The sequence below is a fragment of the Peromyscus californicus genome, unplaced genomic scaffold (assembly GCF_007827085.1).
Source record: "Peromyscus californicus insignis strain IS unplaced genomic scaffold, ASM782708v3 Scaffold_18__1_contigs__length_77618521, whole genome shotgun sequence".
Lineage (NCBI taxonomy): Eukaryota > Metazoa > Chordata > Mammalia > Rodentia > Cricetidae > Peromyscus > Peromyscus californicus.
The window spans coordinates 53,222,216-53,237,500 of NW_026294480.1; the positions used below are offsets into that span (position 1 = coordinate 53,222,216).

The window sequence follows — 15,285 nt, forward strand, 5'->3', positions numbered from 1 at the left end:
CCCATGTTACAAGACTAAAGTACAAAGAACTGCAGTTAGGAAACAGTTCGACGCTTGTGCTCACGGTACAAACACTGTGTCATGCCCCTTGAAGAGGGGTACCTTTGGATTTCTAAAACCACTGGTCTAGAAAAGATGTTTGGGCAGACCACTTCTACAGTCCATTCCTACCCCTAGACCCTGCAGAGCTGGAATTGCTGGAACCTTTCTGGGGAGGCAGGCAGTACTATGTTTGGCCAGTCAGAGGCATCTGGTCCCCAAGATCAAATTCCCCACAAATCCAAGGCCTTGAATTTGGTATTCTTCTTCTCTGTTTTTGACACTAGGAAAGAGAACCTGGGGCCTGAAATTGTGAAGGGAGGGGAAAATATGATTAAAATACATCATATATGTCTTAGGGTTTTCTTTTACTGTGAAGAGACACCATGACCACTGTTGGTTACGCTGGCAGCCATGCTGGCAGAGGAGATTGCTGGAGGAGAGTCACGAGCCATCGTTACCTTTTTAGAGCTTTATTGGGAGAGGGGGGAGAGAGGGAGAGGGAGAGGGAGAGGGAGAGAGGGGGGCCGACGGGAGGAAGGAGCAGAAAGAAGAGGGGCACACAGAGGGCCCACCCGCTTTTTTTAGGCTGGGACGTCGTTGAAAGACTGATGACATAATTAAGGACCGAATCCTTACATCCCAGACTTTCCCTTGTTATAAAAAAAAAAGCAGGTAGATGGGACTAGGGGCATCATTCCTCTCAAAAACTACTTTCAGCTGACTGTTGGACATTGGTTGGCTCTTGGGGGAATGGGGAAGGGGAGTTTTCTGAGGTAGACAGGCGTTGTGGAATGCTGTCTGTCATCCATTTGCTCTGGAGACATGTATCCCTCTTGGCTGTGGCTGGGAACTTTTTGTTTGACAAGATGCTTTTAGCTGTTACAGTTTCTTATTTGATGATCTCTGGACTTCGGTTCTGTGGTGGTCCTGCACCATTAGCTGAACAGTGAGTTAGAACAGGGAACTGGGAAGAGAAAAGCTTGTGATGCATGAGAATTTATTTTTTTGGAATTAGGGACAAGGCAAAGATCAGGGCCCTGTCTGTATGCACGTGAGAAACACAGTCAGTGGATCTGGAGTGAAGCAATGAGCTCTTATTTTAGGTGGAAATCTTTTTCATTAAGTAACTCTGAAAGTGCAATTAAATCTGGTGAGGTGGTAAGGCTGTCCTCTGTACCCGATGATAGAGAAAGGAGAGGTGACATCCCAAAACTCCCAGGACTGAGTCAGTGGTTTTGGTGTCCAGAAGGAAAGAAACGGATCGCTTCCCTGCTGTGTTCTGGGTTCCCTGTCATGTCTGTAGCCAAGCCTAGGTCTGCTGGAGGTCTTAGCTTGATGCACCCATGCGTCTTGGCGCCTGGGGGCAGTCAGCTGACTGTTTGTCTTTCTAGGCGGCACTTTTAAAAGGCTGTTGATGGCCTGGCAGGGCATTTGCTAGCCTGTGGCCTTTTCCTCACTTAAAATAGGGACCCAACAGCTTTTGGGAGTCAGTGAGTGCCCACACTTGGCAATTTTGTTTTCGGGCTTTTATCTCTTCCCTGGCACACCATAAATGCCACAGATGACTCTTTTGCCTGTGGGTTCAGGAGCCTTGCTCTCCAGATGCTTAAGTTTTAGTTGGGGAGGTCTGGGGAATAAGATTTTACTCCATGTCCTGAATTTTTTTTTTCCTGATGATTGATGGCTTAAGAACAGCTTTTGGAAGATCTGCCAGTAGACAGACTATAAACCGATCCCCTTGGAAGACTTGTCTGAGGCTATAAGCTGATTTTTGGCTTAAGAGCCGTCCTGACTACTGTAAACGTATTTGTATGGATCTTAGCTGCTTCCAGACCCGTCTGTGCTTCTCAAGGCAGTTTGAGAATGAGTGGGTGGAGTTAAGGTTCCGTAGAAGCCGCCCAAGCCTGCCCATTTGAGCCCGCCCACTGCCGGCAGAAGTCAGACAGAAAAGGTTGCACGTAGCAGACACAGAAGTGGGGAAGGAGAAGGGTTTAGAACTTTAGCGGAAAGCTTGGAGATAAAGTAACTTCTTATTTGCCCGTTCGCTGGCAGAAGTTCCCGCAACTCTGTTATGCGGCCAGGTTTATGCTGTTATGTGTCCAGGTTTATGTTGTTATGCGGCCAGTTTTACCGGTGCCCACCCCTATCCTCCAATGTATCTGCCCCTTTGTCTCATGGCTGTAACCGAGAGAAAAATAAAAAATTAAAATAACAAACCAGGATCAGACTGCAATCTTGGGTGTCCCCAAAGAGTGGAGAGAGATCCATGAATCAGCTCAAGTCACCATTCCTCTTCGTCAAGGGAAGGTAAGGGCTGCAACTGCACTGCAGTTGGTCCAATGTAGACCTGAGACAGCATTGACCTCCTCATCAGGAGTGAAAATGTGCCTGCTGTTGCCAGTACAGCCCGAGGACAACCCCAGGGGTGTCCATCGCAAAGAATGTAGCTCAGACTACAGCTGCGAGAACAGCGGACTTACTGTGGTGAAGAATCATGGCGGTAGTGGTGTGGGGGCCCAGCGGAGGCGGCAAGGGACACGCGTGCTCGTGGTCTTGCAGTCTCGCTGGATGGGGGAAGAGGCAGCAGTGGTCACAGTAGGTCCTCGGTGCTCGGTGGTATATCCGAGTCTGAACAGCACCAATGTTGGTTACGCTCTGGTGCTGCTCCTCGTGGCTGGTCGCTGCCTGTGGCGGCCATGCTGGTAGAGGAGAATGCTGATTGGAAGAATCACAGCCATAGTTACCTTTTTAGAGCTTTATTGGGAGAGGGGAGAGAGGGGGCGGGAAGGGGGAAAGGGAGAGAGGGGGGCCGATGGGAGGAAGGAGCAGAAAGGAGAGAGACGTATACAGAGCCCACCCGCTTTTTTAGGCTGGGACACCGTCGAAGGCTGATGACGTAATTAAGGACCGAATCCTTACAACCACAGCAACTCTTATAAAGGAAAATATTTAATAGGGTGACTTACACTTTCAGAGGTTTAGTCCATTATCATCATGGTGTGACATGGTGACGTGTAAGCAGACATGATGCTGGAGAGGAGCTGCAGTCCTTACATCTTGACCCACAGACAACAGGAAGTGGTCTGAACTGGGCATAGTTTGAACATAGAAGACTTCAATGCCTACTCCCACAGTGACACACTTCCTCTAACAAGGCCATACCTACTTCAACAAGGTCACACCTAATAGTGCCAGTACTTATGAGCTTATGGGGGCAAATTACATTCAAACTACCACAAAAGAAATAATTTTTTAAAAAATAAAATGCTCAAAAATCATCAACACATAAAAAAGAATATGCATTGTGATATGGGACATGTTTATCATAGTATTGGGGAAGTGTTCAATTATATTTTTCATTATAGATGTGAATTTCTTCAAAGTAAGAAATCCTCAAAGGAAATTGCCCAGTATATTCAAAGCTACGAGGGATTTGTCCATGTAATGGTAATTCACAAAAACCAACTTTTTCCCAAATCTTTTTATTACATAATATCTAAATCACAAGGGTGAGGTGTTTTTGTTTATTTTCATGGCTTCTGTGTCTTTCTTTTTTTCTCCTTCTATCCCTCTGTATCTCACTCATGCAGTATGTATAGGGGTGAGGAGCACATTGTCTTACAAAGCTGGGAAAAATTTGTTTTTCCACGGCTGGCTTTTGGCTGGCTCTGACTCCTGCCATGAACTTAGACTGAAAATCAGGGGGAAAGGGGCTTCCTTCAGAAAAAAAACTGGTACAGTTTACCTAGACAGTATATTGTTCAATTAGAAAGGTTCCTCTGAGTCTTCATTCCACACTAATTACAATGTATCTGTGCTGTGTAACCTAGTTCTGTTTTGAGCTGAGTGCTGTGTAAGACCCTGCGGTTTCCACTTGGCTACAGGTAAACACTTACTGTTGTTTTGCACTGAATAAAAAAAATTCCATAATAACCTAGCCAAAATTAAAGACCTGTCTCACCAACAACTCTAATAGAATGTCATCTTTAGTTGCTGCTCACACACAGATGTGTATTTCATAAATGAATTCATAACCTGAATTTCTGTTTCTCAGGGAGAACATTTTGTGAATTGCTGGGTCAGAAGAGAATTACCTATGGCATCAGGTAAAACCTCAGACACATTCCAAAGGCTTTGCTTCTTTCTTTCTTTGTTAAAAGCAACCCCCACGACCACTTCTCCAGGTTTCGGGTCACTTTTATTCTTTTAAGATCTTTGCAGATTCATAAGAACTACTAGACTTGAAGCTTTACAAAGTTTTCAAAAGCAACAAATTAATTTATAAGTCTTAATGAATATTTACCTTTTTACAAAATGTTCCATGTAAGATTTAAATATGTATAGAAATACTTTTTCATTTAAAGGAGCATTTTAAAATAAAAGACAGGACTATAAAGTATCACATGAGACTTTTCTTGTTAATCCCAAAGATGGGAGGAGAAAGACCATGGACATAAATCATTATAGTCAAATTAAAGCAAGCAATAAATTAAAGCAAACTTTTTTAAATTCATGTATACAAACTGCCTCCCCCTAAGGCGGGGTTTGGGAGGTCAGCACTGGCTGTGAGGAAGACAAGGCTTTATAGCTCAGGGGTAGGGGCTTTCCAAATGGGAATTTGGTGGGCAAAATGGGGTGGAGTGTTACAGGAGCAGAACATGAGCATAACAAGTTAGTCATAATGACCACCTGAAACAGACATGATTTTAGGGTGGTCATTTGGTAGTCATAACAACAGGTGCTCATAACCTTTTGAAACAAAGACATGGTTTGCTATTTCCTGGAATAGACAGTACAGAACCATTTGTAGTTAAGGTTGCAGGGCATAGCCCAATCCTTGAGAAATGGAGATTTAATCATAAACAGGAATAAACCTAGTTTGTCTTTACTATAAGATGGCTTTTAAGCCTAAGATGGAGGTAGTCTGGTTCATCATTCTTTGTCACTTGTAAAGTTGAATTATAAATCTAAAAATGTTATAGAGATATTAATGTTTTGATTTTCTTCCTTCCTTTCTTCCTTCCTTCTATCCTTCCTTTCTTCAAATTCATTCCTCTCTCTCTCTCTCTCTCTCTCTCTCTCTCTCTCTCTCTCTCTCTCTCTCTCTCTCCACCACGAGGCTATGTTTGCACCCCTTCCCCTTGTCCCATCTCTTCTGTCTCTTCTTTTCTTCCTCTCTCTTCCTCCCATTCTGTGTTTCTTCCCTCCCCTCCCCAAGTAAATCTTCCACATGAATTCTGTCATGGCCATGACTTTCTAGGGCCCCTTGGCTCCAACTGGCCAAGACCGCCTCCCCCTGTTTTACAGTGGGTATAATGAGATGAGTGGGGAAGCTATTTTGTGGGTCCAAGATTCTATCTGATGACATTCTTAGCTCTTGGGCTGGTGGAAGCTAGTGTTCTGATAATTTAGTAGCTTCTAAGAGGTTTTTATTTATTATCATGAGTTGTTAGTTCAGATCCAGAGTAGGGCAAGACATGGCTCTTTCAGAAGGCTAAAACTAGCCTAAGATAAGTAATTAGCCTCTGAACCAACAAAATTCCAATCTTTCCACAGTACTGAAATTATTCCAATAGGTCCACCAGTCTCTGTGGGCACAGAAACTCCTTCCAGGAGGTGTCTTGTTCTTTTGTTCATAGCTAGACACAGCTTCTTTTCATTCATACTACGAACCTAGATAAATATGACAGGAAGTGTCAGTCATTTCCTTAACTGACACTTCCTGTAAAACAACTATAATTTCTGGATAAAATGTTTTGATGGCATTTTTCAGGAACTCATGTTTCCCACACTGGCCTCAAACTTAGAAATGACCTTGAACTTCTGATATTTCTGCTTCCACTTCTTAAGTACTAGGACTCCACATGTGCACTACCACACTCAGCTTAGGAGGTGCTCAGGACGGCACCCAGGACTTGGTGCGTGCCAGGCAAATGCTCTGTGAACTGAGCTACATCCTAAATCCTGGAAAGCCTTCTTAAATGGCTCAGTATGCTGTTAAGAAAGCAAGGATACTCACAATAAAATGAAGTGACAGGTCTGGGGATATTACTCACTGGGGGGGAACACTTACCCAACATGGACAAGGGTCTTGAGTTCTCTTCCCAGCACCTCAAGACAGAAGAGCTGGAGTTAAAATTTAGCGCAGTGGTAGGATATCTGTCTACAGGCATGCTGAGCCCTGAGTCCAGCCATCTGGGTGGGACATGGAGCATAGAGAACACGGGACAAGGTGGTGCCAATAGCAAGAATTCCAACATCAGCTGAGGGTGGCAGCCCATACCTACAATCCCAGCGCTTGAGAGATAGAGACAGGAATTCAGGGCAGCCAGGAATATGACACTCAGTTAGAGGTCACCCTGAACTACATGAGATTCTGTCTCAAAAACAAAACAAATGCAAATGTAACATGCACCCTCAGGTTAGTGCCCGGTGTGGTGGCCCATGGCTACAGTCCCATCACTCAGAAGTTTGAGGCAGAAAGATTGCAAGTTCAAGGCCAACCTGGGGTGCATAGCAAAAAAAAAAAAAAAAAAAAAAAAAAAAAAAAAAAAAAAAAAAAAAAAAAAAAAACTGTCTCAAAAAATAAACCAAACCAAAATTTCCTGTTGGCTTGAACAGGAATTATTATCTTCCAATAATTTTCTAAAAACAGCAGATAGAAAAGAGACAAAGAAATGTCTAGTGTTTGTTCTCCAGGCCTATCAGTGAATGTTTTTTGGCCACATAGATGAGACTCTACGAAAAAGGAATCTGTAGAGTTTATCAATATGACAGGCACAGCCATGAGTGTTACCATGGGAGTGTACAGTGTTACCCAGCATGCTCTTGGCAATGCTATAAATAAGCAAGTTAAGGGCAAGATTCTTGCCAAGAAAATTAATGTTCATATTGAGTGTCATCCACTCCACCCCAAAAAAATATGTAAATCAGCAAAAACAACAACAAAATTCTAATCCTAGGATTAAGTGTGAACACAGGCAAGCTTTTATCTTGAGAAACTTGTGAGAACCAAGGTAAGGGCATTTAATTTTCAAGTTCTCACAGCATGGAGAAGACATGTTCAGAGGCCAGGATGAGGCAGAAAGGCTAATGGAGACCCCCAGCATGGTCATCTCAAATAGTAAGCCATCAAAATGACTGGTTGTTTTTTTTTTTTGGTTTTTTGGTTTTTTGTTTTTTAATGCCGAATGCCATTTATTGAAGGAGGGAGGAGGTCTTAAATACAGACTTACAGCTCAGTGGGGCTGGAGAGATGGCTCAGCGGTTAAGAGCACTAGCTGTTCTTCCAGAGGTCCTGAGTTCAATTCCCAGAAACCACATGGTGGCTCACAACCATCTGTAATGAGATCTGGTGCCCGCTTCTGGCCTGCAAATGTAAATGCAGGCAGAACACTGTATACACAATAAATAAATAAGTAAATGTTTTAAAAAAAAAAATGACTGTTTTTATGGGAGCCACAGGGGAACGTTGCCTTTCTCAAATCTTTTTTTTTTTCTTTTTGGTTTTTCGAGACAGGGTTTCTCTGTGTAGCTTTGCGCCTTTCCTGGAACTCAATTTGTAGACCAGGCTGGCCTCGAACTCACAGAGATCCGCCTGGCTCTGCCTCCCGAGTGCTGGGATTAAAGGCGTGCGCAACCACCGCCCGGCATCCTTCATGCTTTTCTAACCACCCTCAATTATTTTGACGCAAGCACAGCACACCAGATCATTCCACCTGCACACACAGCTAACTTGAACTTTGCGATCAAAGCCTGCTCCTCTCACCTACATCTGGTTTTTTTTTTTCTTTCTCCCCTCAACCTCCAAGCTTACTGCAATGACAGCGTCTTCGCTAATGAAGAACTAAGGCTGGACACCTTTAAGGACTGGCCCCACGAATCCCCTGTGGCTGTTGAAGCTCTGGTCAGAGCAGGCCTTTTCTACACAGGTGAGTCAGTACTTTGTGTTCACCAGATGTGCTTGTCCAGGTCTTGCATTTGTCTCCACTCAGCAATCTCCACTCTCCATCATTCCGCATAGATCCCTTTGCTGCCTCATAAGACCTTCAGTTTCCCACAATTCCCTTGGTGCTCAGCCTCCAAACTTGAACCTGAGGTCCTGGCTGACAGTGAGCGCAGTCGTCAATCCTCTCTTACCCAGTGAGCCATCTCCGCAGCTCCCTAATGTTTCTTTAACCAGAACTTACATGGCCATACCTACCTTTAAGAATTGCTGAGGAATCTGAATTATTTCCCTCAGGAAGCAGTATGCCCAGTTAAAGAGTTGGAGTTCCAGAGGCTGGGGGATGGCTCCCTCTAGGCCCCTTCTCCTTTATGTTCACCCTCTTCCTTTTCAGCTCCCCATTTTAGACAACCTGCAAACTCCAGGCCCTAGTAGTTTTGGCCAAACAGACAGGGAGGCTCTTCTCTGTTTGAATTGTACAGCGCCTTTATGGTCCAAGAGTGGAAGATGTTGGATCTTTCATTTCCGGTTTGATACCTTGGCTCAGGCAAATTAGAATCCTTTCCACAGTCTTACGAGCAATGTGCTTCTATTTCCAGTGGAGCATACCCGGCAATAATAAGAGAAGAGACATGTAATTTTTCACGATCTCACTTGCTTAAAGACTCCTATATTTGCTCCTGTGTTTCCCGCATGATCTTCAAATATTTTCTTTCTGATTTATTCATTAAGCAAATGCTTATTGGTTGCCTATATCTGTGAATGTCCAGTATGTCATTAGTGTCCAAATCAGACAAAAATCTCTGCTCTTACAGATCTTCTGTTCTAGATTCTGACAGCAGAACTTTCAGGATGATGGGTTGGGAGAGGGTGTTCATCAAAGCACATGGTGCACAGGAACATTCAGTGACTATTGCTGAACACCCTATTGAAGGACCAAGAGTCCTGTGTGAACTAGTGCCCCTAGTGACCCATGCATGACTTTGCCACACAATCCAATTGGAGATGCAAATAGGATTTCACTAAGAGATCTGGAGTTCTTATCTGCTTGTGAGTTGACAGGTGTATGTGCTGTTGAACTGACCATATTCCCTCATTCTAGGCAAAAATGACATTGTCCGGTGTTTTTCCTGTGGAGGATGTATGTGGAAATGGGAGGAAGGTGACGACCCATTAGAAGAGCACACCAAGTTTTTTCCCAAGTGAGCACGGTGTATTCTCTTGACTTGGAATGTACTTCAACGGTTATCCCTCTCTGTCCATGTTTTCCCTGTGGATAGGATCTGCCCTCTCCTCTGGTTCCTGTTGTGAAGGATACATCCTTATAGCCTCATCTCTTTCCTCTCAAGACACTCCCTGTGCAGCATTCCTTAAATCATGATTAGATCTTGGTTTTGGCTGGGTCAATATACACACTCTTAAAGACAGAATCTCTCTATGTAGCTCAGACTCTCCATGTAGCTAAATAGCTTGAGTTCATGACTTCCTGCCCTAGCACAATTATGCCAATCATTTCAAGCCTTTCTGATTTCTTTAATTACAAGCCACTCTTCCTCTTCTTCCTCTTCCTCCTTCTCCTTTTCCTCTTCCTCATCTTCCTCTTCCTTTTCTTCTTCCTCCTACTCTTCTAGAATCTTTCAGTGTTTTGTTTCTGCTGTTTAAAATTTAATAAGAGAATCATTTCTTTTCTATGGTTTCCTTTTTCCAGTTTTGGTGATTGCACCCATGGACTGGGCATGGTAAGTGAGCCCTTTCCCATTGAGTGATACTCTCATCCTCTTTTCTGTGAGTTCTCCAACACATCTTAATTAATTTTCTACCCAGTAAAATCTCTAGAAATGTCCAATAGCAAGAAAAAATTTTTTTCATTAAGTAATTAGTAATAAAATTTCAGAAATAAATATCAACATACGTAGAATGAACAGTGAATATTTTTGGCTGGGCACAGTGGTGCACACCTATAATCCCAACTCTTGGGAGGCTGAGGCAATATTATTTTGGTTTTTTTAAATATAATTTTTAAAAAATTTTTTAGATTTTGTATTTATATGGATAGTGTTTTGACCATGTGTATGTGATATATGTATTTAGTAAGACTGAGTTTTAAATAAATATATTTTAAAATACAGCAGTTATAAGTAAGAAAGCAAAGCACAATTGTAGATGTCTTTTGGTGTAACAGTCCTCTGAAAGCTTTAGAAGCTGCCTCTGTATTTGAAATCTTGTTTGGTTGCACAGCTGTATCCTGTGTGCATCCAATGTATACCTAAAATTATACTAAATTATTTTGGCTTTAGAAGAGTTTAAGCCAAATTAGTCTACTTATTATCTGATCTTGAGACAGAATGATGACAAAATTGCGAATCTTTAAAAATGTTCTTTACACTTTTTATTACATGTATCTATTACATTTTATTACATGTGTAGAGAGGGACATGCTGTTGTAGAGCACATGCTGTCAGAGTGTGTTCACTCCTTCACATTGCGGATCCCAGACACTTGGCAGCTGGGACCTCACCCACTGAGCCATTTTGCAAGCCCCCAAATATTCTTTTAAAAATGTTTTTATAGCAGATATGAATCATTTGTACTGACGGGTTTCATTGTGACATCTTTTTATATGTACACAGTGTAGTTCAATGAACTCCACCACCACCACCATTCCCCTAGCTTCTCATGCCAATCTTACTCCCTTCTTCTTAGAGTCTTACATCTGAAAGAAGCCAGGGCTATAAGCTTAGACATATAAGAATATTTGCACTGACACAGGCCTTTAATCCCAGCACTTGGGAGGCAGAGGCAGGCAGATCTCTATGAGTTTGAGGCCAGCCTGGTCAATAGAGCAAGTGCCAGGACAATCAGGACTACACAGAGAAACCCTGTCTTGACCCCTACCCCCCTCAAAAAAGAACATTTGCATCTAATTTTGAGGTTAAACAATACTTGGCAGCAGCAGTCATTTTTTATCTATTTTTTTCTTGTAATTTGGTTGTAGTAGGGAGTAACACAGGGGCTTTTTAATTCTTAGAATGACAAATTAGGCTGGAAGACATTTTTATTTAAACCTTGTCCTAGAATCTGTCAACTCCCATATATGTGGCTTGCTAGTCTTCTACCTCTTGGTTGTTGTTATTGTTGTTGTTGTTTTTAATTATAGACAGGCATACATTTAGGGCAATAGTGATAATAAAGGACCTATGGGCTGAATACTAAAGCCAAGAAATCAAACCTGCCCAATGCCTCAGAAAGGCCCCAATGTCACTCCTAAATCTGAGCTGACCCTTGCCCTTCCCAGCCAGAGGTAAACATCATCTTGATTGTCATAGCCAGCTTCATCTGTCACCTTGGCACAAACCTAGAGTTATCTGGGAAGAAGGACCCTTAACTGAAAAATTGCCCAGGTCAGATTGGCCTGTGGCCAGGTCTGTGGGGCATTTCCTAAACTGCAAATTGGTGTGGGAGGGTTAGATCCAGCCCACTGTGGGTGGTCCCACACCCGGGCAGGTGGGTCTGGGCTGTATAAGAGACTTAGCTGAGCAAGCCATGGGGAGCAAGCCAGTAAGCAGCACTGCTCCATGGTCTCTGCATCAGTTCTTGTCTCCAGGTAATCCAGGCAGCTGCCTGAGCTCCTGCCCTGGCTTCCCTCTTTCCTCCTCAGGTTGCTTTTGGTTTTTACCACAGCCACAGGAAAGCAGAGTAGGACACTGATTCTCAGTTCGTTGCTCTTTTGCTTCTCAGGTTGATTTTTACCAACTGTGAATATCTTATCCATGAACATATTTAGCTCTGTCTACTCTTTGGTTGTTGTTTCTCTCTCTCTCTCTCTCTCTCTCTCTCTCTCTCTCTCTCTCTCTCTCTCTCTCTCTCATTTTGTGTGTGTGTGTGTGTGTGTGTGTGTGTGATGAATCAAAGGTGTCATGCACACTAAGTACCTACTTAAGTATTGAGCTATTATACTATAAAACCTATGTTTGCCATTTTTCCCCTTGAAATGCTTGGGATGGAACCCCCATGGAAGGGAATTACTTCTGCCACTGAGCTACATCTTCAGCCCTGAAGTTTTGAGACAGGCTCTCCCTATGAACTCATGACCCTTCTGCCCTCAGGGTGCTAAGATCACAGGCATGTATGGCTTACCCCTTCTTTTTTTCTCTTTCCTTTTTATGGGCAGCAGTAGAGAGTGGATTGTAGCTGAAGTTTTCCTGTGTCCCACCTGGCCCATGGTCAGGACAAATCTCTCTCACCTGCCAGTCCTGCAGCTGCTTGGACCCAAGTAAACACACAGAGGCTCATATTAATTAAAACTGTATGGCCTAATAGCTCAGGCTTCTTGCTAGCTAGATCTTACATCTTAAATTAACCCATTTCTATAAATCTATACCTTGCCACTTGGCTCGTAGCTTACCAGTATCTTTACATCTTGCTTCTTGTGGCAACGGCTGGCAGCATCTCTTCACTCAGCCTTCCTGTTCTCAGAATTCTCCTCTCTGCTTGTCCTGCCTATACTATACTTCCTGCCTGGCTACTGGCCAATCAGCATTTTAATTTATCAACCAAATCAGAGCAACACATTCACAGCATACAGAGCGATATCCACAGCAGTGGATGTTTGAGACAGGTGTCTTGCTCATCCCTGCTGGCCTCAAACTCAGTGTACAGGGAAGATTGCCTGGCACTCATGATCCTCCTGCCTCCACCTCCCAAGACCTGGGTCACAGGCATGCTCCAGCAGGTTCAGTTTTGCGGCGTTTGTTTGTTTTTTGTTGTCTTGTTTTTTAAAGTGTCCTAGAAGTTATTTAGGCCATAGCAAGATGCAAAATGATGACAGGCAATATCAATATTTTATCAGCCAGGTATCTCATAACACCTTAAAATAACTTATAGGATACCCCTGTGCTTTCCACTGCTAAAGGGGGGCTGGAAGAACTTCAGTTCAGACACTAAACAGAGAGGAATCTCAGAAACTCACAACCTATCAAAGTGAAGGAAATTAGTGACTAGGGAGAGCTCATCCCTAAAGTGGACATGTACGTTATACCCCTCCCACCAAAACTGAAAAAACATCAAGGAAGAAGGATTAGAAAGACTGTAAGAAGCAGAGATTGAGAAGAATTGCTGGGAAACAGTATCTTCTGGATATGACAGGGCCCTTGTAGCCATGAATTCATAATGGCTGTAGTTGCATACACAAGACCCTATACAAGATCAGTCTATTCAAAACCCCATCCTCAGCTGAGCAGCTAGTGGCAGTCAATGTCTGCCTGCCGAGGGAAGGAGAATCAGTTTTCTTTGGGGAGGTGGCCCCTGGTAAGCTGTCCAAGCTCCAGTAGATGCCTCTAAGCCTGTGCATATATGGACAGCCCTAATTGGATACAGTTGATTAAAAAGAGGAGTATTCTTGTACACATTTCCCAGCGGTCATGCGTGTATCTCTATGATAGGAAAGACAATGTGGAATGTCAGTCGCAGACTTCACACATCTTCAGGGTTACGCCGTTATGCAAATATTTTCCAAAGAAGCTGGTTCCTTGCTGTTCTTTTTTGTTTTTCTACTACCTTTTTGTTATTGTCATTGTTCCAGGAATCTGTGTTTTACTCTTTTAAAATTTTATTTTTACTCTGTAACCTGATGTGATGTGATGTGATGTGATGTGTGTGTGTGTGTGTGTGTGTGTGTGTGTGTGTGTATGTGTGTGTGTGTGTGTGTGTATGTGTGTGTGTGTACATGTGTGTATTAAAAACTTGAAACAGACGCTTACTTGCTTGGAACTATTTTATGATTTTTATCTTTTCTGCCTAGCTGTGTCTTTCTCCAAAACCTGAAGTCCTCTGCAGAAGTGATTCCAGCCCTTCAGAGCCGCTGTGCACTTCCAGAAGCCATGGTAATGGACACTGACCCTTCTCTGCCTCAAAGTGCATGATCCTGTGGTTGAACAAGGTTTCGAATAGCAATTGCCATTTGTAAATAAGAATGAAATAAATTCTACAAGTTTTTACTAAGCAACTACCATCAGATTCTTCTAGACTTAGACCTGACCTCTGTGCAGACTAAACGGATCCCATCTGTCATCTTCTCTGGGAGGCAGTGGGCTTGACTTCCTACCTGAACTGTAACAACATGTGTCATTTTCCTTGGTTGGGGTTTTGCTTGAGACAGATTTGTGATCTTCTGCCTCAGGTTTAAAATTCTGTGCCCAGCTGATTTGGTTTTTGGTGTTGATTCTTGTAGCAAATCCAAGGCCTTGGCAATGGTAAAGCACTCTAGGAGCGAGATACATCCCTGGGCCATGGATGTGCTTTGTGAACAAAAGCAAATGCAAAATCGTAAAATCAGAAAACCTATTTTTCTGGTATGGAAGTTGAGTGTCCATTCCATAGCTATACAAACTGCCTCACACTGAGGTTGTACGATAGGTGGGCTATGGCTGTCATCTCGCAAAGCAAAACCAAAGCTGGGCATCATGCTTCATGTCTGGAAGCTAACACTCTCAGTTGAGGCAAGAAGATTGCTGTGAGTTCAGGATCAGCCTGGATGATAGTATAAAGCTGCATCTCAGAAGACAAAAACAAACCAACAACAAACAGGAAAAAAGAAGCAAAAGGCAGTGAAAACCAGAAAGATAAGCAACTTTGGGTTTACATGGTATGTGCATGGTATCTGTGAACTTAAACATGACATTGCAAGAGCTGGAGATGTCACTCAGTTGGTGGAATGCTTGCGATGTTTATAAGGCATTAGGCCCTCAATGATAATGTAATGCCCCAGTATTATGCAAACTTTGATTTAATAAAGGATTTCTCTTTCAAAAGAGCACCACAGGTGAAAGCAATCACAAGGATCCAGTGGCCGTTCACTCTACGGTGGCCGGTAAGAACTTGAAAGCAACATGGGATTGTGTGTATTTGTACGTAGGGATTTGAAAGGAAAGTGTATTTATAATTGTCCAAGGAGCTCCTAGTGAGGAGAGCACTGACATGGAGGGAACTGTGGGTGAGAGAGTGTCAGCAATCCTGTGACATCTTGAGAGTGAATGCAGAACTACTACTGACAGAGGTCCTTGTGTGAGATCCAAACCAGCCAGTCTTAAAGGCATCCTGCAGCAAGCGGGATTCCTGAGATCTTAAATGGCAAGTTAGGATGTCACGATGTCTAAATCCCTGTCAAATGAGGAATCTTAGACTTTCCCCCCACACATTCTGATGCTTTTGATGGATCTGAGAGGATCCTGAGGAGGGGGATGGGTGTCTGGGAAGTGGAGACTCCTGATCCACCCTTAGCAGACAAAGCAAAATAATCA

The 15,285-nt window shown here is 43.2% G+C and overlaps 1 protein-coding gene across 2 annotated transcripts in view; it reads left to right on the forward strand.

The window, feature by feature from the left end:
• LOC128113619 (baculoviral IAP repeat-containing protein 1e-like) overlaps positions 1-15,285 on the forward strand; it is a 38,521-nt gene that overhangs the window by 6,844 nt on the left and 16,392 nt on the right. The window contains exons 5-10 of one of the 2 annotated variants that reach the window (XM_052743435.1): positions 3,408-3,489; positions 4,097-4,148; positions 7,854-7,973; positions 9,090-9,189; positions 13,788-13,869; positions 14,798-14,855. In XM_052743435.1, coding sequence (XP_052599395.1) covers positions 3,408-3,489; positions 4,097-4,148; positions 7,854-7,973; positions 9,090-9,189; positions 13,788-13,869; positions 14,798-14,855 — 494 coding nt within the window. The remainder of the gene's footprint in view (positions 1-3,407; positions 3,490-4,096; positions 4,149-7,853; positions 7,974-9,089; positions 9,190-13,787; positions 13,870-14,797; positions 14,856-15,285) is intronic. The other variant, XM_052743433.1, reaches the window with a different exon arrangement.